Source organism: Ursus maritimus, unplaced genomic scaffold, assembly GCF_017311325.1.
Source record: "Ursus maritimus isolate PB19 unplaced genomic scaffold, ASM1731132v1 scaffold_2, whole genome shotgun sequence".
Lineage (NCBI taxonomy): Eukaryota > Metazoa > Chordata > Mammalia > Carnivora > Ursidae > Ursus > Ursus maritimus.
In genome coordinates, this window is record NW_024424452.1 from 36,850,716 (window position 1) to 36,876,415 (window position 25,700).

Genomic DNA, 25,700 nt, shown 5'->3' on the forward strand with positions numbered 1-25,700 from the left:
GGGGGGGGGGGGGGGGGGGGGGGGAGGAGAAGCCAGGCCAGGGGACCAGGGCTGCTGCCTGCCCCTGTGCAGGGCTCCGGAAGGTTCCGGACACGGGCTGGGGGCAGCAGCTGCACACTCCATGCACCTGCCTCCCTCTTCTGTCCTGCTGCTGGAGCCTGGAGCTACAGGGCTGGCTGTGCAGAGAGCTGTGCCCTGCCCTTCCCATGCCTCCGCCTAGCAGGCAGGCTGGAGCACAAGGTTCAAGAGGCAGGGCTCCCTCCCTGCCTGGCGGACCCACAGTAAGGTCCCTCAGTCGCAGCACCTGGGCTGGGTGCTGTCTCCCTTCCCGTCCTCTGCTTGGACAGGAGACACGTTCACATTTGCTGTTGGCGTCAGAGCTCGAAGATCCCAAGTTAGTCTGTGCAGAAAGCAAACTCCTTGAAGCAGGATTTGGATTCCTTCCCATTTGCCCCCGGCTGTACACTGAGCAGCCCCCCCCACCCCCGCCCCAGGCAAGCAGGTCCTGCTCCCCAGCCTGGGCCAGCAGGACAAACCCCCAGGACCCTGGGATCCAGGGAACACAGGAACAGGAATGTCCCCTGAGTGTGGGGGGCAGCCCAGAGCTTTCAAAGAACAGCCGGCAGGGCCTTGTGGGAGGCGCCCTAGGACCCCAGGACCTGGTGCTTCTGGGAGGGGCGAGACAAGACAGGAGCACACATTCCACGCAACCAAGCATTGGGGCTTTAAACATGTCACTGGAGGACGTACTTTGTCCCCAGGGCCTGGCTGAGGTGGGGGACGGGCGCGTGCTGCTCTCGTGCACCAGCCCTGGCCCCTGCAGGCCCCTCAGGCCCCTCACAGGGTGGCTCACCGAAAGGCCCCCCACGAGCCCAGGCAGCGCTTCTGGCAGCCGCCTCTCCACGCATCTTGAGACACTAACAGTTGTTCTCATTCATAAATACACAATTTTATTTGCTATTTTCAGGGGAAACTTAGGCATTAAACTGTAAGCTGATAAAATACGGATACCTAAAAAAGTATAAAAGTATAAATATCCCCTTAGAATAAATTTTAGTGAATTAAGTCTTAATATCTTTAAATTAAAAAACCACAAGCCTATCTATTATGTCAAGGTCATAAATCAAACGACGCTACGTGGCCAGCAGCGCCCACAGGTACACCCCGAGGCCAACGAGGGGATGCCCCGCCCCGGGCTCACTGACAGGACGGTTGCCGGGGCCTAGATGTGCCCTCTAGAAAGCTTGCGATGAATCTAAAGCCAAACATTTAACAACATACAAGAGACCTTACAGAGAGGAGGAGGTAAGTCCTGGGTGCCGGAGAACTCGGTTAATCAGGTTATTGGCAAAGAGGAGGGCACAGGCAAGAAGCCTCCGGAAGCACTGGAAACTAAGCACGCCCGAGCCTCGGCCCCACTCGGCGGTGGTCAGAGTGCACAGCGGCCCTGGCGAGGAAGCGGACAGCTGCTCGTCCGAGCCACCCCCCACCCCCCCGACAGCCAGGAAAGGTCTGTCCTCAAAGCATGCGAGCAGCGCTGTTCATAGGGATTCGAGTCGCTCCAGTGCCGTGTTCCGCAGGCAGAGCCCGTGCAGGTCACGTGAGTCTCAAACACCCCAAACCCCAGAGAGAACTGCATAGTTAGACAAAGAAAACGAGCGAGCCGGCAAGAGGGAGAGATGTGTGATGCACTGTAAACATCCGGTTTTCAGTGTGACCTGGAGTCTCAGCTCCGGAAGCCAGGTGGACAGGCCTCCCGCCCCGACCTCCATCCCAGGTGAGACAAAGGCACTGACGAGCAGCAGCCCCCCAAAAGCCCGCAGCCGGGCCGCACCAGACAAACCGCTACCTCCCTTCCAATGACTTAACACCTCAGTCCAAAATGCAGCAACACTTGTAGGCATTTCTAAAGAGTAAAAATGCTGGATAGTCCGTCCACACTGGGTAAGAAGGGATGCAAAGTTCTCTTGCCTGGAAAATACAAGTGGAGAAGCCTCGACTGTTCCAGGTTGGGTCAGGCCGCGGGAGCCTGGCTCTGAAGGAGGCCAGGCCTCAGGGCCAAGGCCTGGGAAGTAGTGAACACACGGAGGCTGCCTCTCTCAGGAGTCACCCACTGGGGCTGCAAGAAACTGCCGACCACTCCCGCCGGGAAGGCAGAGCAGACTCCCTGACCCGAGGACCAGGGCCTGGTGGTGTGTGGGTGACCAGCGGGCACCCAGAGCCTGGGGCCTTGGTGCTGCAGCCACTTCCTACCAGCAAGGCCCAGGCTCCGTCACAGACTGTTTATGTTAGCACCAAGAGCGCTGTCCTTTAAATGACCTTCGGTGATGACAGGGGTTGGCTGGAAGCATCCTGCCTCAGGCCCATGCAGCACGGGGAACACCGCGCGGAGGCCCCCGTGGGGACACCCACCTGGCCAGCATGCCTGCTCCAAGTGGGGATGCCCGGCCTCAGACAACTGGTCCTGTCTCTCACCGCCCACCTCAGAGGCAAAAAAAAGGATCCACACCCAGATCTCTATAGAGAAATTGTCAAACGCAGGTTTCTTCTCACGGCCAAGCTTCCTCCACATGGCAGATCGCTGCAACTTGGGGCAAGATAAAATGTTTCTTCAGCTGTCAACACTGTGCTTCTCACATCCTTGAACCCCGTTCTTGCAAAATCTGAAAACGCCAAACACAAACAATGAGGACCCAGGGGGTGGACGGGGCTGCAGCCCATGGCCGGCTGGGAGCCTCGAGGCCCTGCAGCAAAGCACCTGCTCCAGGAGCAGGGCCCAGGAACCCACGTCCACCTGCAGGAGGCTCCGGGGGCTGAGGAGGCCGGCACTGAGGGTCAGGGGCAGAACAGGCTGGGAGACCCTTGCTGTGAGGGTTGGCCAACCCACCCACCTCCTGGCCCTTGGCCAGGCGTCCCTCCAGATCTCCATCCCAACCCACAGCAGACACATACGCCCCCGCCTCCCACCACAGCAGCTGGCCTGCTCCCTACCAGGCGCCTCTCGGGGCCACCTCGGAGAGGCCTGAGACGTGGGGGTGCAGGGACATTTGGAACTTGGCTCCTTATAAAGCACCCAGAGGTCCCTGGCAGCCTCTCCCCCAATGGCCGCCCCTGCTCTCCTCCTGCAGGTGCCAGAGCCCACCTGATGGGCACCAACTCCTGAGTTTCCAGCATAGCTAGATCATGGGCTGCCACATGCATGCACCATCGGGGTCCCAGGGTATCAGCAGTCCCGGCCTCAACCTGCTCTTCATCCTTGCCCCATCATAAACCATGTCCCCTCAAGCCGGCCCCATCACCTCTACACCCACCAGTTCAGCCCACACGTGGCCTGGCAGGCCTCACATTTTGCTTCTCAGTGCACTGGCCTCCTTGCCTCAAGGGTGCCAGCCCCTCTGCAGCCTTGCAGAGCCCACTGCCCCTTGGCCACCATGCCTGTCCCTGTCCCTCTCTCCCCTCCTCGGCCCCAGCCTCCCTCAGCCCTGAGCACGGGCTGATACCTACAGAGCTGAGCCCCATGCAGCCCAGGCAGAGGGGACAGGACCACCCTGTGTCCCTGGGTGGGGGCTTCAGAGCCAACAGATCTCTTGTGGTTTCGATCGATACGTGCACTACGGCTGCTCAGTACCATGTAACCACTAGAGATGCCCAAGTCGCAGCCTGGCCCACCCCAGCCAAGGCCAGTGCTGTATGGTGGCCCACGGCACTGGCCATGCAAGAGCTAGTCCCCTTGAATTCCGGCACTGAGCCAGATATGGCTCTGGGGAAATTGCTTCTGAGCCCCAGACCCAGGGACAACGTGGGACTGTGCCCTGGGAGGGGCCAGCCTGCTCACACCATGTCCAGGCCCACATGGACCCTGTGGCCAGAAAGCAGCTCACGGCCTCCCAGTGAGGCCCCACCAGTCCCTACTACCTGCTCCCAGTGCAGGATGGTTGCCCAGAGCAGCAAGGCCACAGGCGCGGGGGAACCAGGCACTAGTTTGCCAAGGGCTTGTTCTGAAGCACTCAAGTAGGCCCAAGTTCTTGAGGGCCACTGCAGCCTGTGCCCTACACACCCCTGCCAACCCCTGGGCCTGTGCCCTGAGGGCTGTGGAACACCCGGCTGGCATGGCCTCATGCTCTCCTGCCCTCTGCGCCCACCTCCTGGACCCCACTCCGCTCCCTGTAAGGTGCACCTTCCACTGTGATGGAGAGCAGCGCCCCGGAGTGAACGTCCGTCCTCAGCCCAGATGGCCCCTGTCAGAGTGACGCGGTCTTGGAGGGGACCCGGGATGGTCACACGGAGACCCCTGCCGTTCCCAAAGTCTGGTCTCAGCCCTATCATCTATGCTGTTTGTAGGGCAAGCTGGAATCTGTGGGAGCCCGTGAAGAGCTGTCCCTCCCTCATGGGAGCCCGGCAGAGGAGAGGGAGTGTCTGAGTCCACCGTGGAGAGGATAAAGCCCGTGCAACCAGGACGTGGCCTGGAGAAAGGAGACCACACTGGAGGGGCTGCCCCTGCGCTGCCCCCGCCCCCCCCCACCCCCCGAGTGAGCTCCAACAGCTGTCTCCTACTGAGGACGGAAAACCAGTCCTAGACCTGTGGCAGTCACAGCCCTTCTGCCCAGGATGGGCTCTTACCTGGGCCACGTCCCACAGCCGGGCCTGAGCCGACCACAGGGACCAGCTGCGTCCCTTAGGCGGCACCCCCTCAGACGGGTCCAGGCAGGGGGCCACTGCCTCACTGTGCGGAGCCAGGGCTGCTGTGAGACCAGCCCCTCCTGCCGCCCAGGCGCCTGAGTTAGGGCCCCCGAAGCGGCTCCCACCGGCTCCCCCAGCGCCCAGCTGGGCTCCTATCACAGGCTGCGAGCCGCGCTCACCGTCCAGCCGGACAGGTCAGGTCAGGCGCCTGCTGAGCACGCGGCGCAGCCGCTCCGAACAGACGTGCGCCACAGACACGAACCACGCGTCTGCTTCCAGAGACTCCGTGAGGAGAGTAAAACACCGCCGTGATTTCGGAGGTTCTGTACATACTGAATCAATAGTATTAGCTTAAGTTCACATTTCTCTTGACTTTCTCAACGACAGGTGGATTCGTGCTGCGTATCTCCTGGACTGCGCTCATCCAGACCAGGGCTCGGCAAACTGTCTCCGAGAGCCAGGGACAAATATTTGAGCACTGGTGGATCAAGAGGCAAAAGTGAAAATGCTGTATACGTATATAAACACCAAAAAGTAACTAAAAATGTAAATGCCACTCTCTGCAATCTCCAGTCCAGACCTCTTATGGCTGGGCGGTCATTTCGGGGTTTGGCTGGCCACACGCCTTTCCCGACATCTCCCAGGGCAGAAGCTGAGGGGCCCCCATCTGCATGGCTTGGCCCACGACCAGGGCATTGGGGGGGGGCCTGGAGGGAGCAGGGGAGCCCCACGGATGATGCGTGGTTCTCCCACCTGCAACCTGCCCTCTGCTAGTGGTGAGCACAGCTGGGCTCTGGACCCAGGCGACGGGAAGAGGGACGGGAGGCGGCAGGGATGTGAGCGGTAGGTGGGGACTGAGGGAGCGTTTGTGGAGCTCCTCATTGCAGGGCAAACGGAAAGAAGGTCCTCACAAGACTCCTCTCTATCAGCACCCCTCTCCTGAGGCTCAGGGGAGAGCACAGCCCTGGCTGAGGCCCTGAGCCCATGGCAGAGCGACAGGAGGGCAGGCCCGTGTCCTTGCCCACGGACATCCATGGTGATGAAGTCGTTCCAAAGCCCGACACACAGGGTTCTCTGGCAGCCCAGCCAAGGCCCCGATGCCACCCACGCAGACATCCTAAAGGACACAGACGGACAGCCCCTGCCCCACACAGGCTGGCTCCACCGCACATCTACAGTCAGCTTCTAGCGCGGAAGGTCCTGTCCACCACAGGTAACGGAAAGTGGAGCGGAGGAAGGGCTAGCGTCAAGGAGACTAAAGCGAGTGGTCAATGAAAGGGTGACAGAGCTCACCATGACATTTACACTTAATCTGAGTCATCCCCATCGTGACCTGTGTTCTCGTCGTCACTCTGGCTCGGCACACAGCATGCAGCAAGGGAGAAGAAGAGAGGGCACCGTCAGTGCAGGCTGGGAGGGAGCGGCGGCCGGGGAAGCCTGCCCACAGAGACCGAGTCTGCCCACAGCGGCGGCAAGCGTGGGCGCTCGGGGGCAGGAACCCCTCTGTGCCGGGTGGTGAAGCAGAGACGGGCTCATCTCTGTGCCCCAAACCCACATGCCCAGACGTGCCATGGAGGAAAACACGGGGCGTAGGCGTCTCCTGCGCCCCATTGTCCTCAGGCCTGGCACTCCCAAGATTCCAGACTTTTCCCTCTCTCTTTTTAGTAAAGACCTGGACCTTGTCCAAATAGAGGTGTGGCCTTTGCTGCTGGCCCTGTAAAGGTTGTGACCTCCAGGCCACATGGGTCAAAGAACGTGATAGGGGTGGGCTCAGTTGGCCAGGGGATTGGAAACGGATCAGTCATCAATCAGTTATCAATCGATCTTATTTATGTCACCGAGAGCAGTAAAATCCCTGGACAGGGAGGCAGGGACATCCCTGGTGGGCAATGTTCTCTGTGTGCTACCACCTGTCCTGACAGGTCTCCAGGCCTCGGCCCCACGCCCTCCCTTCTGGACCGGAGCCCTCCCTCTCTGCTCTTCTGACAACAAACCGTACCGCAGAGTCCCCTCAGTGAGTCCTGCCAGCAAATCTCAGACTGGCAGAGGGGTCTCGGAGGCCCCTGGACCGGCGGTGGCCTTGAAAAGGGAGGCTGACCCTCAGCGCCCTCCGAGGTGAGCACTGCTACAACCAGGCTGCGCACGACGTCCCCAGATCACCACCCCCAATCCAGCCCCACGGTCTTCCGCGGCGTTCTGGAGGCCCGGCCACGCTCCACCTCCTGGGGAGCTCCTGCCACCGCCTCCGTTTAGAAGACACAGTGGCTGCCACACTTCAGACCCAGGTATTTTTGGAGAGAAAAACAGGGCACGTTTTCAAAAGCAAAGGGATTCGGGGTCATGCCTGGAGCTCTCTTACAGCACAGACGTAGCCTTTCTGCAACAGAAAAGCTACCCGAGGGCAATGAGCTCAGGTGGCCACCCTGGTAAAGCACAGCCATGAAAACTTTTCAGGTTCAGAAAGCAAAGCTTTTAAAAACGAACAACTCCCACAAGAACGCTGCAACTGCTCAGAGAGATGTGCCTCCTTGCGAGACTAAGGCTCTGTGCGTGGGGCGGTCACTTTCTACCCCAGACTCAACAGGAAGCACAATCCTGGACAGGGAGGTGGGGGAGAGCCCTGACACCACACGTGCAGCTATGGCGCTGCAGGCCAGGGCAGGGACACCCGGGTGCTGGACAGTCGCCTGTCGTGAAGACACAGGACTTCTTCATGCCGCCATGAGCCCCGTAAGGACAGCCACCAGGGGAAGGCTAACGTGCATGGGCACTCTGCTGTCTGTGCCCAAGCCCACACCTCCAAGGAGGGCCCGAGAAGGGTCACAGTGCAGCTCTGGGCTGGTGGCATCGACCAGAGGACACCTGGGGGGCTGAGAGTGTGAGGAAGCGTCAGGAGCCCCTGATTTAACGTCATCAGTTATGATCCTCTGGGCTCTGGACTTTCCTGCACTCACTCAAGTACCCCATGGCCCTGGGCCCTCATGGGGGTGCCCGCCAGAGCCCCGTCCCCACCTCCTCGGCTCCCCTCAGAGCTGGCTGCAGGGCTGGCAGGCCACCGCCACCCTCCGAGGCCCAGGAGTCCTGCCGGGTGGAGCCAGCCTGGAGCAGAAGCATCTGGAGTGAGTGACCCCAGAGGAGACGCCAGCTGCTGAAAATAGCTGGCAAGGCTGTCCTGTGTGTACCCTGGCCGCTCCTGGCCTCCTTGGGAGACAGAAGCACCAATGCCCAGCAGGGAGCCAGGGTACACACAGGGACGGCCTGGGCTGAGTCTGAAAATCAGAGTTTCTGCAGGACCTGCTGTTCCCTTTACAAACCAAACATGACCCCCAAGACGTGAACGGATGTGGCTAAGGCAGGTGCCACTTGGGGGAACCCACTCTCCAGCCTGGATGTCTCAAGTCCCCAGAAAAACCCTCCAAAATGGCATCACTTAAAAGACAAGCTTCTGGAAACAACTCTGCCTGTCCGAAGAGGTATGCGCAGCGGGAGTGGGCTGCAGAAGCCACAGGGGCTCGCCTCAAGGGGAGGCCCCTGTTCAAAGACCCCTTGCTCCACCACCTGCAGCCCACGTGACCTAGGTGTCCTTGGGGCTCTGCTGATGCAATCAGGCAAGAACTCTGTGACGAGGAACGAGAGCACGAGGTGGACGAGCCGTCAGGCAGCCTGTGCAGCCGGAAGCACAAGGACAGGGGGCCCCACTCTGCCTAGGGCACCCACCACTTCACAAGCCCCTCCGCAGGCGGAAGCTGGAGGGTCCACAGCTGTGCCCAGCTGGCCCAGCACCCGCCTGCCTGCAGTCACCCACCTTGGCTTTCTCACTGGGCTCACTGGTCGTGCCGTACGGGGAGTTGTGTAGTTCCTTGGAGACCACGCACAGGAACTCAGCCTGGTCTTCGCTCCCATAGTTGTAGGAAGAGCCGATGCTGACCAGCTGGGAGGAGACAAGAGCAGCCCATGGGGGCGAGCGCAGCACACGCGTCCAGCCCACCCGCCAGCAGGGAGACTCCAGCCCGTGAGCCCACGTCAGAGACAGCCGGCACTCGGGGAGATGAAGGGACAGGTTTCAGCCAAGAGGTTTCTGATGAACTCATGGAAAAATGAGATCCCCAAACAGTCGTACATGGCACAGACATGCGCACATGCCACCCCACAAGGATACCACACATGGACAGGGCATCTCGGCTGGAAACTGAGCTCTCTGAGTTTCCAGTGGGGCTCACAGAAGAGGGGGGCCTGGTGCTGGGAGGTGGGGGGGCAGTGGCGGCCGGCTCAGAGCAGGTATGAGAGTCGAGGCCTTGGCACAGGCTGAGTGTGCGTGCACTGAGGGTGAGCTCACAGGGGAAGCCAGAGCTGACCTTCTCCCAGCAGGGCTACTAACCGAGAAGGGCACACAGTCTGGTGTGGGGAGGGGAGGGGTACAGGGACTAGGGTTGAGGAGCCTGAGTCTCAGAGACGGATGCGGGCAGGCTGCGGCTTCCGCACACCTCAGGCTGAGCTGGTGTGGGTGCCACCCGACAAGGGGACACACTCCAGGCTGATCTGCCTGCTCCAACCTACCCCAGAGCCACCACGGGCTCATGTGCTTCTAGACGCAAAATGAGTCCTCACACCACCGTGAGGCTTTCCAGGGCAAAATATCTGAGCTGACAAATGCCTTGAAGGGCCCTCACCCTTTGGCTGCACACGCTGGAGAGGGCCAGGGGTGGGCACCACGGGAAGCAGCGTGGGAAGGACGAGAACAGCATGGAGGCAGCGGGCAAGGCCAAGCAGGGAGAGTACACAGGCAGCGCAGCCTGTGTGGCCAGAGACGGGAGAACACCGCGGGCCAGCCCGGCTCCCTGCCTCTGCAGAGCCGTGCCCTGCCACCTGCAGACCCTGGGGGTGGCCAGCCCTGTGAGCTGACGGAGCCGCAGATCTGCACGCAGACCGTGTTCTCACAGGGCACACAAGCCTCTTCCAAACCAACCTCGGAACTTTGCTCTCACCTCGGCGCTCACCACTGGCTGACCCCGGGCTTGGTGCCAACACCTCTCAGGACTCTGGGCTCTTACCCTACTTTCCACAGCAGTCCCAGCTTCTGCTTCTGGGAAGTAGAGCATTTCTCATCAAACGGGACTAGCTCTGGAGTTTCGCTGGCAAGAATCAGGAGGCGGACATCCTCCAGGGACAAACTGGGCAAAGCAGGTAAGACTCAGGAACAAGAGAGGAACGTGGCGTGTGTGATGGATCTGGGATCCACCCAGAGGAGCTAAGCACAAAGCCCTCAAGCTGAGCACAGAGAGAAAGTGAGAGGCCCACGCAGGAGGCAGGAGATTCTCCCTCTCAGCCAGAGGACTACAGAGGCGCTTCGCCCCTAGCGAGGGAGACCAGTTCAACACCCTGATCGGCGCCTGCAGCAGCGCCCATCTCCCCAGCCCTTCTCCAGGCCGCAGGGCGAGGGAGAACACGAGGGGCATGGGAGGGGACCTCTGTCCCTGCACGGTCTCTGGCACAAGTGTAACGAGCTCAAATGCTACCTGGAGCCCCAGCACGCAGGCAACACTGTGAGAGGACACAGAGAGCAGCCTGGTGGCCGCCGCGACCAGCCACTTACCCTGCTGCCCTGCCAGGGCCCCCGAGAGTGGAGGGAGGACACACACTGCAGCTGTCTTAGTGACATTTTAAGGGGACTCCAAGTATGCTGTACAATACAATGTTTCAAAACACCCAAAGAAAAGGTGTGGCCTTAATTAGACGGGAGGCTGAGGTGAGGCCTGTAATTTCCCACCCTCTCTCCTGGCAGGACCGCTCACCGCAGCCAGAACCTGCACCAGACGGAGGTAGAAAGCTCTGAGGCCCAAGGCGGTCTGGCGAGCAGAGCAGTTGCGACCTGGGCCGGGGGCTGGGCAGGGTCACAGGTCCGAGCCTTAGTCTGAACCTTAGTCTGAACCTGCCTGAGGGACAGGAACGGTGAGCTGTTCGTGCAAAAGGCACTGGCCAATCAGTGCGCATCCCGGACGTGCTCCCAGGCCCGCGGCCAGTGGGCTGCAGCTGCACAGGATGGGGGCCCGGGCTCCATGAAGGGAAGGAGCACTCCCACGTCCTCACCCAGGCCGGCAAAGTGGAGGGCACAGCTGCAGCAAAGCCGAGGGCAGGAAAGGGACTGGGGGGCCACAGAGAAGCCCTGCTAGGAAGGGCATCTGTGCCAACCGCAGCACAAAAGAGCCCAAGCCACCATCTGCTCAGCCAGCACGGGAGGGGCTGCAAGGGGACGGGAAGGTGGGGCCAGGCCAGGATGCACTCAGGCTGTCAATCCCACGCACAAGGAGATGCCAGATGGAAGCACAGAGAACAGTCTCTGCAAAGCACGGGCCTAAGTAAGAAGGAGAACTAAGGGAGCAGGGTGGGGGAAGCGGGGACGGGGACTTTGGGGAGGGGGGGCCCTATGAACAACTCCACCTGTCCCACCTGAACACCCGTGACCAATCCAGTCATGACAGGGCACAGGCCACGGTCTGCGAGGTGCCGGAGGACAGTGACAGGCCACCCCGGGCCACCGATGCCTCGTTACTGGTCCCTGTGGCTTTACCTGCTCGAACTTCCAGCCATCAGACATGGTGGACACCATCTGTGTGAGTTCCTCTTCCTGACACTGCAGCACACGGTACACATGCTTCACCGGCACCTGTGAGGGTGACAGCCACGATGAGATGGGCCCCACGCGCCCCATGACACTCCTGCGCCCAGCCCGGCAACCCCGTCCCTGGGCCAATGTTGGGGATAGTCCCACAGGGGACCCAGGGGAGGCTAGCGCCCCTCGGGCCCAGGTCGCGGTGCACAGGGCGACCCCAAACACATCCAGCAAAGCAGAACAGGCCAAACAGCTGTTTTTCTCCTCTTCATCCACCGTCAAACATTATTTCTAAATTGCAAAATTCAGTGAGTCATGCTCCTGAAATCCCAATGGCACCCTGAGCTAGACATGAGCACGTGAGGGCTGTGGACGCGAGTGAAGGCAGCTGGGACAGGACAGCGGGAAGGGCCTGCGGAGCCACACACGGTGCTTGGACCCAGGCCCTCCCCTGGGTGAGGCGGCTTCTGAAAAGCTGGTGTGCCAGCCGATGCGGCGATGTGCCCTTCCACCGACCTCCACTGAGCTGCGCCAGGCACGGTCTCTGGTGCGGAAAGCACCACGGGGACTTGCCCGCCAGCAGGCTGCCCTCACAGAGCTGCTCCTCCAGTAGGAGGCGGCAGCACCGACACAGAGCGCGAGCACGACCGGGGACCTCAAGGCAGAGGCTCAGGCCACAGTGGTCACAGCCGAGAGGGCGCTGGCTGTCACACAGCCCCAGTGCCCTCATCTGTGACAGGGAATGACACCAGTGCTCTCGGCCCGGGCCCCAAGGAGCAGCTCTTCTACCCCCACCATGCAGAGGGGGGACACTGAGGCAGACAGGCCTCAGTGCTGCAGGTGTGGGTCATACTATTTATTAAGTGGGGTGGCTGGGCAGAGGGGAAAGCGGCAGCAAATGGCCAGAGATGACCGGGAAGCCTGTGGTCGGGTCTCCTGCAGGAGGGAGGGCTGGGGGCACTGCGGCCTGGAGCAGCCACTCTGAGCAGCGAGGCGGTCAGCCAGCCTCTCACAAAGACCAAGAGCTCTAGCTCGGGCCTGCTGGACACCCGGTGGGAGAGCCCACAATACAACGGGGCACCAAAGGCCAGGTGGGTGAAGACTCCAGGTAATCGAGGCGGGTCTGAGAGCATGTCCACTTCACAGCAACCCCGGGGGAGCTGCTCACTGGGAGATGGCTCGCTGCTCTGCCAGCCAGTGAGGAGCTGATGCGGCAGCAAAGACTGATGCCTTAGCCCCTTCGGCACCTTCCTCTGCAAAAGATGCCAGACATGGCCTGCTTCAAACTCTGGCCTAATGCGCAGCAGAGGACTGACTCCAGCACTGCTGACTGGCCAAGCACACATGGGCACCACATGGGGATCTGCCTCAACAGGCGGGTACACAGAACGCTGACTACACCCTTCTCTCCCAAGAAAAGAAAAGTCTTTGTGGAACCTACACTGCCCTGCAGGACCCCACCTCCACCATTTACCCCTGAGCTCACTGCCAGCCACAGGCCCTTTGCACCTGCTGCACCCTGCTACAATGCGCTCCCTGAGATGTCCACAACCCATTCCACATGGGAAGCCTCCCTGTTCTCCCTCCCTGGACTTTCCTCCCTGGCACTGTTTGTCCCCTACCCCTGGAGTGGGGCTCCCTAAGGGCAGGTTGGGCAGGAACGGATGAATGTGCCCAGCACGCAGGCTACGGTGCCAGTCCGCAGTGCCACAGAAGACGGCTGAGAGCAGGCTGTCAGGCAGTAGGATGATTCCCGAGGAAGACAATCACCACAGGGACAGCACCAAGGCTGGGCCCTCGTGCAGAGGGTGCCCCTGGTCAGCGCCAAGGGAGGGAGTGAGCTGGGCCTCCATGGCAGACCTCAGAAGCCGCAGGCGTATTAGTCACTGGTCTTACCTGCGATGTTTTGCTGTCTCGTTCTCTAATTTTGTCCTTTACAAGTTTTATTAGTGAGGTGATATTGTAAAATTCCGCTTCCTCCAACACTCCTAGAATAAAAAAAAAGTAATTTTCACCAGATCCGAGAATAAATGTCCTGCACCTGTTCCTCTGCGGACCCAAGGCCCGTGCCTGGCCCGGGCCCCTGGCAGCTCCTCAACCCCGTCCCAATGGACCCTGTGCAGACACTGCTGGCTTTCAGTGGGGCGCCCCGGGATCATGGGCAAAGGGCCCATTTCCTGAACACACTCCTGGCATGTGCCACTCCAGGGGCCAGCTGGGCATACCGTTGCACATGCATCAACCCCGAGCTCTGCCCTGGCCACCCCTGGATGGAACCCGGAGACCTTCCTTCTGTCGCCTGCGGGCCACCTGCTGCCTCATATGAGGCCCGGGCCTGACAGATGGCTTCATGCAAGTCTGTCACTTGGTGCGCCTCAGTTTCCCCATTCAGCTGGAAGCTGGGATGGTTGAGAGGGTGGCTCCCAGCTCCAGGACTCTGGCCAATTAAGGGCTGCCTTTCTTCCCTAAGGCTGCCACTTGTGTTGCACCCGTTTAGGGAATTTCTGGCCCCAGGACCCCTCCTGGGTATTCTGGAAGGGCCGTGCTGGCCGCCCCGGCCAGGCCTCGCGCTGTGCAGTGTCCCCGCACCGGCAGCACCGGCAGCTTGGGGCTGCGGACTCTGTCCTAACCAGGTCCCCAGGCAGCACAGTCAGAGGGGGACCTAGGTGGTGGGCAGCTGCACCTACGATGTCTCTTCTCAGGATGGCGTGTGGCCGTGTACGTGACAAAATGCAGGCTTGGTGCTATGCTACCTGCTGTCCCCCTCAGACCTGTGGGTGGGGACAAGACGCCTTGCGAGTGGGCGCCAGGATGCTGCAAGCGCTGCACTCTCGGGGCAAGCAGGGGATGAGGCGGGGCAGCAGGGGCCTGTCCACAGCAAGCCGCCCTGAGAACAGGCTGTGAAGTGCAGCCTAGAATGGACGGCTCCAGCAACCGGACAGAGGAAGGCGCCCCAAACAACGCAAGTGCACGTGTCTGCGGGGGGCCCCATCAAAAGATGTGGGCTCGGGTCCGGAGACCCGGGAGAGGGGCGGACTGCAAAGCGGCAAGAGCGCCAGGAGTGAGCCCGTTCAGGCCCGGCGGCCACTACAGGACCTCAGTCCCGGCAGGGCCAGAGCCCACATGGAATGGAAGGGCCTGGACCTCCCAGGGCCCCCTGATACATGAAGCACCCTACTCTCTGCGCCCAGCGCTGCACCGTTTGAAAACAGAACTCAGAGGGGAGGGTGCAGAGGCGCCCTGGAATGAGAGCCACAGGGCTTACCCGGGGGTGACGTCCGAGACCGTGTGAACCAAAGTAGCCGTGAGAGTGGCGGCCTCCCCGGGCAGGAGCCCCAGCCCCAGCAGCATCGCTAACTAGGCTCCTGACACGGCCCAGAGCCCAGGTGACCCGTTCCCCCCTTGACAGCAGTCCTGATGGCCCAACTCGGCCGTGAAGTCTTTGCTTCCAGGAGGAAGATAGGGGACGAGGCAGCCAGCAGCCCTCACCTCCCAGAGACAAGAGCCTGCTGCCCCGTGGGGCATGGGTGAGAGTCAGCCGGGAGCCAGCGAGGGGACGTAGGCACCTGGGAGTTCTGCAGGGGAGGGTGTGCCGGGCTTGCTCCTCGCAGGGCGGCTCAGGCTCAGAGGGGTCTGTGTCTCAAGTGACCAGTCAGCCTATCCCCCGGGCCCCTGTCCCCAACTCACCTTCCTCTGCGAGGTCTTTGTTAATGACCAGCTTCCCATGTCTCAGGTAGTTCAGCACGGGCCCAAAGTAGGTGGGGTCTCTGTCGATTAAATAGGCACCAGTTTCATCCTACAGAGAAGAGAACACTGTGAGTCCTGCAGGGGAAGGCAAGGACCCCTCAAGTGACTCCAGGTCGGGCCACACGGAGAGGGTCGTGTGTGTCCCTTAACGCAGAACCAGACTGTACTGTGGCACTTCAGGGAGGTGGCTCTGCACGCCTCTGGCAGTCGGCAGCCTTGCACCCTCGTCTGTCACCACCTCAGGTCTAGACCTTTACTTACTCAGCAGTGAGGTGACTGTGGCTGAGGAATGGTTCAGCCTCCACGCATCTCAACACTGCCCAACACGAGGGACCTCACACAGACTCTCCTCCCAGACACCCGTGGCAGGGCCTTCTCACCCTGGGGAGGGGGTCAGGGGCACAAAGAACAGGGACTGTGTGAAGAGGCCTGTCTTCCACTGCAAGGTGGCCCCAGGGCCTCTTAGGGATCGCTGACCAAAGGAGCCACACCCCATGGGCAGTGGTTCCGGAGTCTGAGCAATCTACAAAATAGACCTTCAGAAGGCGCTTCTCCCATACTCGGTGGCCCCGGTTCCTCCTGGAGGTGCCCGGGGCCTGAGTCCTAGAGCCTTGTGCCCAGCCGCCAGCAAGCTTCCATCACAGCCAGGCCGGGGGAAGTGGACACGCTGACCTGGGCATGAGCATGGGGGCAGTCCCTGAAGGACACCTCCACAGAGTAGAGCCACAGCAGTCTCGGGGGGAGTGACAGCACCCTGGGATCCACTCCAGGCCACAGAGCAGACTGCGTCAAGGACACTGCATATCTGATGTGGATATGTGGGGCAGGGCCCAGCCCAGGCTGCCTTCCAGAGGGCAGGCCTGCAAGAAAGGCCCAAGCAGCAGCTCGCTCTATGCCAGCGCCTCCCGCAAGCCCACCTCCCTTCCCCGTGGCCCAAGGGAGGCCTCCCTCTGAGACACCAGGGTAACTCCATAAGTCAGTGGAGCAGTCAGTGTGGCGGGCTCCTGGGGGACCCTGAGCAGGAGCATGACCAGCTGAGACCACAGAAGACAGTGTGTCAGCATCGCTGTAGCGGCGAGCATGGTGGTGGGAGTACCTGGAGCTCTGGGATGTGCTGCCTACGACAGCAGATGGACAGATACAGGGAGGCAGGAAGCATCCCGACCGTAAAGCAGTAGACCATGTCAGGGCCCTACTTCTCAGCCGTGTGTGGCAGAGCCTGGAGGTTCCAGGGGCTTCCCGACGTCCACCACTGCAAACCTGCTCTTCTTACGTCAAGTCAGTTAGGGCTCTGGATGTGAGTGTGCTGGGACCTGGAGCCTTGCTGCTCAGTGGGCAGGATCCGGGCACTCAGCCCAACCTCCTGCCAGGGCAGGCCACTGCCTGCTCCCCTGCGGGCTTCTGTCCCCCAAGGCGCCAACCCAACCGCACACAGACCCCCCGCATTCACCCTCGTGCTCCACCCCACCCACCTAAGGAAGCACCAGACACTGTCCCATGGGCCCCTGTCTCCTGTCTCTCTGGACGCCTACTCTTCTCCGAGCAAGACAAGGACCCGTGGACCAGTCTTCTTACTGGTAAAAAGAGGCCATAAAGTTGGGGGCTGATCCCCACCCCCACCCTCACACACGAAGAGAGACCAGTGCACACCACCAAGCTCAGAAATGATTCATCAGCTCACTGCTGCCTCGACAGACAGCTGGCAGAAGGTCAAGAGGAGATGGGGACAGGGCTCATGTCTGCGCTCAGCGCACCCCAGTGAGCCTCGCTGTCACACCGGGCCCAGGCCCCTGCGGACCCAGACTAGGGGCACAGGAGGGGCATCATCACGCCGTGCCTCCACCGCGCAGTGAGGCCTGAGCTCCGGCACGTTCTGAGGCAGTGCGCGCTCAGCCCAGTGGCTGTCTTCACGATGGCTCCAACACGCTGGCCCTGAAGGGAAGCACAGAGCCCTCAGCCTGCGGCCGCCTGGAGGCCCACCCGCCTGGACCCAGAACGGCGGGGTCACTGAATGGCCCTGCGTGGCAGGCTGTGCCGGGGACGCGCCACCCCCACCAGTGACAAGCCAGTCTGTCCAGCCTGGCTGCCGCCGAGCAGCACGTACGGAAACTCAGGAGCGCCTTCTTCCACAGAGTCCCGCCAAGGCTCTCTGGACCGGCTTCTTCTTGGGGATTTGTTTTGATTGGAGGGACTCCGAGGTTAGGCGGGGCCGGGGCAGCATCAGGACGCATACTCTGACCCAGGCTCGTCAGAGGGAGGTATCGACTTCCACACCAAGTGCCAGGGGCCCGACACCAAGCCCCAAAACTCCACCAGGCTTTACCTTGGGCTGCTAGCCAGGTGATCACAGACCATCATTTGGACGCACACAGGCAGGCCCTCAGACTGCGGCCGGCACACCGACACAGGTGCCAGGGGCCTTAGCACCTCAGGTACCGTGCTGGGCCTGCAGCCCCAAGGCCTCTAGCCTACGGCAGAAATAAGAAAAACACACCACACAGAAAAGGAGAACCAAACAAACAAAAAACCCCAATTCAGAATATAAATCTTAGGCTCACTTCTGCAAAAGCCCAGAGAAAAGCATCTTGGTGCCATCTACACTGGCGACTGGGGGACTGTGGGGGTGCGGCCACCGCCACACCACGTGGATATCACCCGGCTCCGCCGTGACAGCACGTACAGGCAGGACCCTGGTCTGCTCACACTTACAACGGCAGCAGGGAACGGGAGCAGGACATGCACGCTGGCTGGTGGCAAGACTCCCAGGTCCCTCGTCTCCTCTTTCTGTCCTGTCCTCAATTTATACAACAAGTGTGTGCTACATTTGTAGAGTGGCAAGCTCTGTAAGTTTTTTGGTGTTTTTTTTTTTTTTTTGGTAAAAAAGCCAGAATTAAGACTGCTTTCTTGACAAATCATTTCCCTCGATTGACCTTCCCCACTTCTCAGTGAATTAGCTTTTGACCTACTTGTGAAGTGCTGGCTTTAAAAATATACGTGTACCTTAAAGACTTTAAACAGAGGAAGCTGGCCTTGGCTTAGGAATATGTAATGAGGGCCAACTCCCCATAGGCTGTCAGTCCACACGCTTGGAGCAGGGCAGCCCGACGATGCCCAGGTCGGCTGGATCCCACTGCTAGTGGGCCCCACCTCCAAGGCTGAGCTACTGGTCTCCACGGGAAGTCTGAACCCTGCATCCCTAAGCTCAGGCTGCTGGGCCACTAGCCCCAGGCAGGAAGAAGGCCAGGCCACAGAGATCACGCCCTGGCCACAAGTCCTGTGAGCACAGTCATTTCTCCGAGAGGAGCCAGTGGGCAAAGGCAGGGCCAAGTCCACATGACATGCTCTCCCAGGAGACACTTAACCTGCAGGCCCGACAAAGGGGGAGACAGAGAAGACACCCTGATTTGAAACCACTCCCTCCCCTCTCCACCCTGCCGTGTCCACTCCGTTCTAAGCCCACCCAGCATCCTTAGCCCACATCGCTGGTTAGGAAACAATGCTCCGCAAGGGGCAGAAACACACCTGCATCACTTGGTGAACAGCCCCTGAGACTGAGGTTCTCCCTGCCTGCTCTGCACCCAGAAGTAAAACCCAGCCGTTGGGGTCAAGGGGCAGGATCGAATGCACTGCTAGCAAAGCGCCATGGATAAAGTGGGGGCTGCTCGCTGCCAGGGGTCAGCCGCTCCTGCAACATAACCACACGGTCCTAGAAGTGGTGATGAGGAGGGAGAGTGAGGGATGTGAAACTCTCACCAAGATTCTAAATGGAAAAGAACTCTGCTGGCCTGAGAGCTCTCTATGGAGCGTCTGCACTCGGCCCCGTTCCATCACGTTCGCATCCTCCACAAACACACCAGGAAACAGGACTCCACCACCACTTTGTTGTGGGGAGAAAAAGCACAGCCACTGGAGACTGGAAATGAAGAGGGCTGAGTGTCCTGAGCTATACGGAAGATAAATTCTGTCAAATCTCCCCGTTAAAATCTAAATGTAAACGCACAGAATTCTCTGTGCACAACATCTGCAATCAACCTAATTAGAAATACTTAGCTTTTACTCTGAAATTATCCATTTTAAGTGACTATTCCAAATTCGCACACAAAACCTTCAACCTCCACTCTTCAATTTTTTGTTTTCTAGTTTGTCAAACCCTCCGTCCAGAAAAGGCCTGAGACGTCATCAACTACAAATGATGCTGTGGAGACCCAGAGACCAGACAGACCTATCTCAGGCACCGGGATTCGCCGGGCCAGGCTGCCAGGAGTGCTGGCAGACTCTGACTTAGCGTTCCCCACACAACCCCGAGTTGCCCCGTGTGTGCTGAGTTCTGACACACTCTCACAGCCACCCGGGGAGTAAAGGAAAAGCAGGGCTCTGGGCCGAGGTGGGCTGCATGTGTCAGGGTTCCAGATCATTTCCAGCCTTGGTGCCGGCCCTGCCAACAAACACCCTCAGACCTCAAATAGCACCCAGCTCCCAGGGCCCTGACCCCCAGAATGTCCCAATTTAGGATGACATACACGACCCAGATGAGGCTCGCCCAGAAGCAAACAAAAGTGCCCGTGAGAAAGGACCCACCTGCAAGGCCCCGGGCTCCTCTTGCGGCAGACAGGCCTCAGATTCAGCCACGGTGGGTCCCACAGGGCCCCAGGAATCCACGGGGGTGCTTCACAGAGACCCACCCAGTGCGGCAGGACCGGGGGCACTGAGAGCAGACGCCAGGTCACCTGTACACACACAGGCGCAGGTGCTGGGTCACCCTGGGGCCAAGGGACATTCCTGGGCAAGGTGCTGAGTGGACGAGGCAGCCCGAGGGCCGGCCATCCAGGTCACAGCTGCTGTGAACACTTCTGTCGCAAGGCAAGGGATCATCCATCTGCCAGGATTTCGCAGGTGTTCCCCTCCTTAGACACAGTCCAGTCTCAGAACACTTGCACGTAAATCCTCTACACAGGTCACACCACTGACTCTGATACAAAAGTGCTGGCGCGAGAAAGTCCACTAGCAAGGGAAACAGGCGGGAACCATGCTCACCTGGGGCAGAAGCACCAGCACCACGCAGGACCGCCCCGGGGTCCCTGGCTGCAATGCCCCTCCACTGCCTCGGAGGCGAGGCCTCCTCAAGCCTGGAGGCTCCAGGCTCTGGCGCGCCAGCCACTCAGTGCCAGCAGGCAGGACCCCGCCGTCCGGGGCGCCCTGCCAGTGGTTCACGCCTCGCCCACTGCTCTCGTGAGGCCCTCGAGCCCTCCCCGCCAGCTGTCCCCACAGCCACCGCCCTGCTGGCTCCAAGGTGGCCTCTGCTCTCTCCTACACTCGGCCCTGCTGGCAGATCTGGTACAGAGTTCATCCTTCCTTCTTGCTGGGGCCGAAGGGCAGGCCCAAGGCTCCTCTGCTACCTCACCGCGCCCGCTCCCTCTTCCTGCCCACTGCCCAGTGACTAGGCTCGGTCGGTGCCCCTGCTGCCTGCCTGTTACCTGCTTCAAAAACCTACCTCGATCTCTCTGCTGGAGCTGGCCCAGCTCATCACCTCCGGAACTATGGCCACCCAAGCCTGACTTGCAAAACCGGGCCAAGATCCTAGAAGCCCAACTGCTGAGGGAACTAGAACCCACCAGAATGCGGACGATGGGAAGAGACACTCGTGCACGCCCACACGTGGATGCCTCAAGCCCATTCCAAACACGCGCGCCAATGGGACGGGAACCCTGGAGCCGCATTCTCCAGCCTCCAAGACCTCAAGTTTCTTGCAAACCTCGGTGGCTGCCCAGGAAGCTGTGTCCTGCCCCCACGGCGCAGGCTCCAGTCTCCAGGGCTGGGAAGGCTCGCTGGGGCCTGTGCTCAGATCAGCCAGGAGCTCTGGGGGGACTGCGAAGAGGCCGCCAAGGAAGGACGGGAGACAGGAGGGCCAGGCTCTCAACACTGCCCTTCGAGGCTGGCTGAGCAGGAGCTCCCTGCTGGTAGTACCAGGGTTTGTGCATGTTCAGAGATCGCGTAAGAAACAGCAGCAGCAAGAACAAATTCTGAAGGGGAGAGAAGAGCATTCCTTCTACTAACAAAGTGGAGACTGCCACGGGTCCTCTCCGATTGCTGCAAGGACCCAGCACGGGCACTGGGTGGAGGTGGTGTGACCTGAACCACCTTCCTAAACTCTCACAGCTCCACGGTGACTAAGGCTCAGAGAGGTGTCCCAACTTACCCCAAAGCCGCACAGCGAGTTAAGTTCTGGTCAAAGTCAGGCCCAATCTCCAGTCTCACCCTGCCACCAGAGAAGATACTGCGTCTCCCCAGTACCTGCAGCACACCAGCGCCAGACCGGATGTTTCTGAAGCTCCGCAGTCCGGGGAGAGTGCCCTGGCCATGCATAAACCTCCCCGGGTGCAGAGCCAGCTCCTTTAGAGGACTTTAAGGACTGCTGAACTGATGCGTCCCTGGAAGGGAACTGTGAGCACCCACTCACAGGTGAAAGCAGCCACAGACACCCTGTAAACAAGTGGGCACCTCAGTGTCCCCAAAAAACTCGATTTGCACCATCACCAGGTGGGCCACAGCATTCTGACCGGCTCTAAACCAAGCCTAGTCACTGTGCAGTGGGCAGAAAGAGGAAGCTTTGCAGTGACAACCATTTCCTCCCAGGCTGCCCTCAGATGGCTGACAGTGGGGACAATTGCAGGCCCAGGGCCTGTGTCTGATGCCCTGAAGCAAGCTCTTCTCACTCAAGGCAAGTCCTTTCTCAAGACATTGTGGCCTGGACTCTCGCGGGCTGCTTCAGGTCCGGGGGGCCGTCCAGTTAGGTGCACTGTGGAGATGTAACGTGGGCTCTGCCAGTAAGCACCTGCTGTACCGGGGAGGGGAGCAGGGGCCCCTCCCTCTGCTCGGGTCCTAGACCAACCACGGCACGTGGTCAGGGCTAAGAACATGCTCAGAGCCACATCCCCGACCAAAGCGTGAAATGAAATACCCCCGAGTCTCGGGACGCCCACTCCAGGACTCAGACAGGACGACTCGGCTCTCGTGGGTGCCCGGGATGCTCTTCAGAATTCGGGAAGTTAGCCTTTCGCCTCTGATTTAGTTACACGGAACATAATCTGCTCTTTCCACTCTAAGGAATCCCCACTTCTCTTGCCAAGCAACTTAAAAGTTTGTACTTCCACCCACATCCCTCATCACTTGGCTGTGTCTGTAAAATCCCTTCCACTATCTTTCCAATCCTGACATTCTTGCCAACACCAACTACACCCGGAGTGAGCACAGGCCAAGAGCTGCAGGTGACAGGTCACCAGACGCCCTGTGATGGCCCCAGCCCTCAAAGACCCATGGACACCACAGCATCTGCATCTGCAACCCCAAGGCAGGACAATGGCCCCGTCAAAGGACAAAAGCTCAGGTTTTCTCAGGCAGAGAGGGAACCCACCTCAAATCCTACTTAATCTGAGTACTTTCCAACCACCAAACAGCAGTATTTCCTGTTTCCCTTTTAACTCCTAAAGCACCTCCACACTGAAAAGGGCTGATTCACCCCTAAACAAATGCTAAGCTGTTTTCATTAATGCCTAATGGGCCAGGTACCATGCAAAGCAAAGAGACTTAACCCAAATGAATCATACATCAAGTATTCACAAAGCACTTCCGGGAAGGAGTGTCACACCTGGCCCGCCCCTTACAAGAACCTGGGAGAAAGATGACCCAGACAGCAGGGGAGCAGATGCTGAAATGAATACCCCAGACACAGCCCCGCTGGTGGAAGCCCCAGGAGGAAGTGAGAATTCATACTTGGGCGTCTATAAAGAGAACCGCACAGCAGCAATGGGCCCAGAGTCAGCACTGAGATAAAAGGGTAAGGGTTTGGAGCCCAGAGCTGGTCCCACGCTCAGTCCTGAGAGGGAACATGGACTTTGGTGGAGGGGGACCAGTTGCAGCCCCACTCCCCACCCTTGCTAACAACCTGTCTATTGCCTGCTTCAGAAATCGTACCATCACTCCACCTCTCCCACAGGCTTCTGGGGTGTTTAAGAGCAAGCTCCAGGCACTCTCCCAGTGAACTTCACTTCCACCCATCAGGTTCCCGAAAGGTTTCTGGTCTCCCCTCCCTTGGGACAACTCCCCCTCGAATCTCCCCACCCAACCCATATCCAACCACCAGCTTGCTGGAGCCCAGGAGCTCAACAAACACTAGTTAGGTGCCCAGCAGGAACCTTCCACCAGGTCTGAGATGACTGGACATCTGCCAGGTATGCTTTCATTCATTTTAACTATGAAGTGAGGTCTTCGAGGTTTTTACAAGTGAATCAACATCCTGTTTCTCTTCCATCATGTAATAATCACTGGCCATCCCACTCCTCCAAACACCCCTTCCCCTCCGCCCTCAGCCTACGCTTCCTCACTCAGGGTCTAATTATCCAGGAGTGAATCTCTGGGACATTCTTTCATCAGAAGGGGGGGCGGTGACACTGAGAAGACCCAGTATCTCACACGTTGTGTTTTTTGAGGTAAAGCACTCTTCTACCTTGACTGATGTGAATCAGCATTACTCTTTCTGGTAAATTCCCATTACCCGAGACAAAAACTCACCCTTATTTACTATCAACTATCCTACAAGACAGAAACTGTATCTGCTGCATTACCTTCATGTTCTAAATTTCACTCTCACAATTTGGAAATCAAATGTGGGTAAGCCCACGACAGGGACAAGAAGCAACTGCAGCAGATACCTTCTGGTGGGTTAATTACCAACCCCAAAGGGCTGTTACTACAGGATAGTTTAAGTCGTTCTGAGACAGTAAAATAAAGGGACTGTGCAAGCTATAGTTAATTGGCTCTGAATCAATTGTTTTAATGCTGAATTAAGAGATTTTGCCTCAAAAAAACCAAAAAAAAAAAAAAAAAAAAACCCAAAAACCCAATGGACAAGGGCAATTTAAAATCTGATTCAATATACAAAACAGGAACTCTGGAGTAGAAACCCAAGTGAATGACCACTGTGGCCCAGTGTTTTAATACAAACAAACAAACAGTAAAACATACTCCCTCACCATAAAAGGAAAATCACGGCAAACAAAAGCCTATTTCTGTCCTGGAGAGGACTGCCATTTTCTGGGAGGTCAATTTTCTCCGAGTGGAGAGCTTGGTCAAAGGAGCAGTGGGAGCAGCTGGGGGCAGCGGCGGCACCGGGGCGGCGGGGGAGGGGGGGAAGCGGACAGGGACGAGGGACGGGGTCTGGAGCGCTGGCATCTCAAACCCTGATTTCTGCCAACGACAAGTGGTCTTATGGTAACTCAGGAGCTCCTGTTTCCTGATCGTAACGTCATGCCACCCTGAGGATGGGCTCCGTCAGCCTTTCCGAACTTGAAGAGGGAGCTGAATCTTTCTGGGAAGACCTACGCCTGGCAAGCATTGAGCCGGCGAGGCACAAAGCCAAGTGCAATTATGCACACTCAACTGAGAAGACCCAGGAAAGTTAGAAGGTTGAGATCGGCCTGGGATAAATATAGGTAACAACTACTCTTACAACAGAGCCTTTTCGGAGTTTCAATCCCTACAGATCCTGAGCAGCTCTTCCTCAGCCACACACGTCTTAGAAAGATAATAATCGAAAACAGTTTCCATTATGATCTGCACAACAGTACGAGGACTTAATGGAAGACAAGCTGCAAACCAACCGAGAGACTCCGACCCTTTCGGGAGGGCAGTGGGGACGCAGCCTGAAAAAAACATTTCTACCTGGTCCCTCCTTGTCACCCCTTCGTACGCGCAACCGTCCCTTTGAAGAATTACTCTATGGACGGCCCCTTCTGCGAGCGCGGAGTGGGCGCGTGTTGTGGCTGTAAACGACGGAGCGCCAACTCTCTAAATGCAAGTCACTGGGAAAGGCAGGTCACCCGTGTCAACCCCCCCACGCCAACGTGAAGTCAAACGTCTGGAATGCGAGAAGATGAGAAGGAGGCCAGGGCTCTCCGATTCCAGGGCCACTAAGTACACGGGGACACAGAGGAGGCGCTCACACAGCGGGGCCCCAAGAGAACCTGGAGGGGAAAGAAAGTGGATCCACGGCAAGGTCCGGGGCGTGGGGAAGCTCCGCCGGGGAGCGGAGAGGGCGACAGGGAGCCGAGGCGGGCCGACCGGGGGTCCTCGAGGGCGGTGGGCGCCCGGGCACCAGCCGCGGCCTCGCCGGCCCGGGACAGGGAGTCGGGCGGCCCTCACCTTGTCCGAGTCCAGGTCGGGGTCGGCCTGGCACAGACGGTACAGGAAGGATTTCGGGTCCCGGCACAGCGTCTGCCGGGTGGTGAGGAAGTAGGTGCCGCCGACGTTGAGCCGGACCCACTTGGACACGCCGCCGGGGCGCTGGGCCAGGGCGCCGAGCCCCGCGCTGCAGCGGCGGCACAGGCCGGCCCCCAGCCCCGCCCCGAGGCCGCCCGCAGCCGGCGGCAGCAGCTCGCAGTGATTCTCCGCCATGATCCCAGCAAGCCCCGCCACAGCTCCTCTCCACCGGAAGCGTCCGGCCTTTAATACCTTCCTCCCGGCTCTGTCCCGCCCACGGGTCCGCCCTCGTAAAGCGCCCGCCCTGGTGTCACGCGGCAGGCGGAAGTTCCGGTCCGGAAAAGCGGCCGGCCGAGCCCCCTTCCGGCCGGAGCCGGGCGTCGGGCTCGAAGGGCTCGCAGGCCTCCGC

The 25,700-nt window shown here is 59.5% G+C and overlaps 1 protein-coding gene across 1 annotated transcript; it reads right to left on the minus strand.

Moving 5' to 3' along the window:
* Positions 1 to 930: 930 nt before the first annotated feature.
* KCTD5 (potassium channel tetramerization domain containing 5) lies at positions 931 to 25,486 on the minus strand. Its single transcript, XM_040635488.1, has 6 exons — positions 25,235 to 25,486; positions 14,978 to 15,086; positions 13,187 to 13,278; positions 11,249 to 11,344; positions 8,486 to 8,611; positions 931 to 2,663 (listed from the first exon to the last, which is right to left on the minus strand). The coding sequence occupies exons 1-6, from the start codon at positions 25,484 to 25,486 to the stop codon at positions 2,634 to 2,636; spliced, it is 705 nt and encodes a 234-aa protein (XP_040491422.1). The 3' UTR covers positions 931 to 2,633.
* Positions 25,487 to 25,700: the final 214 nt, after the last annotated feature.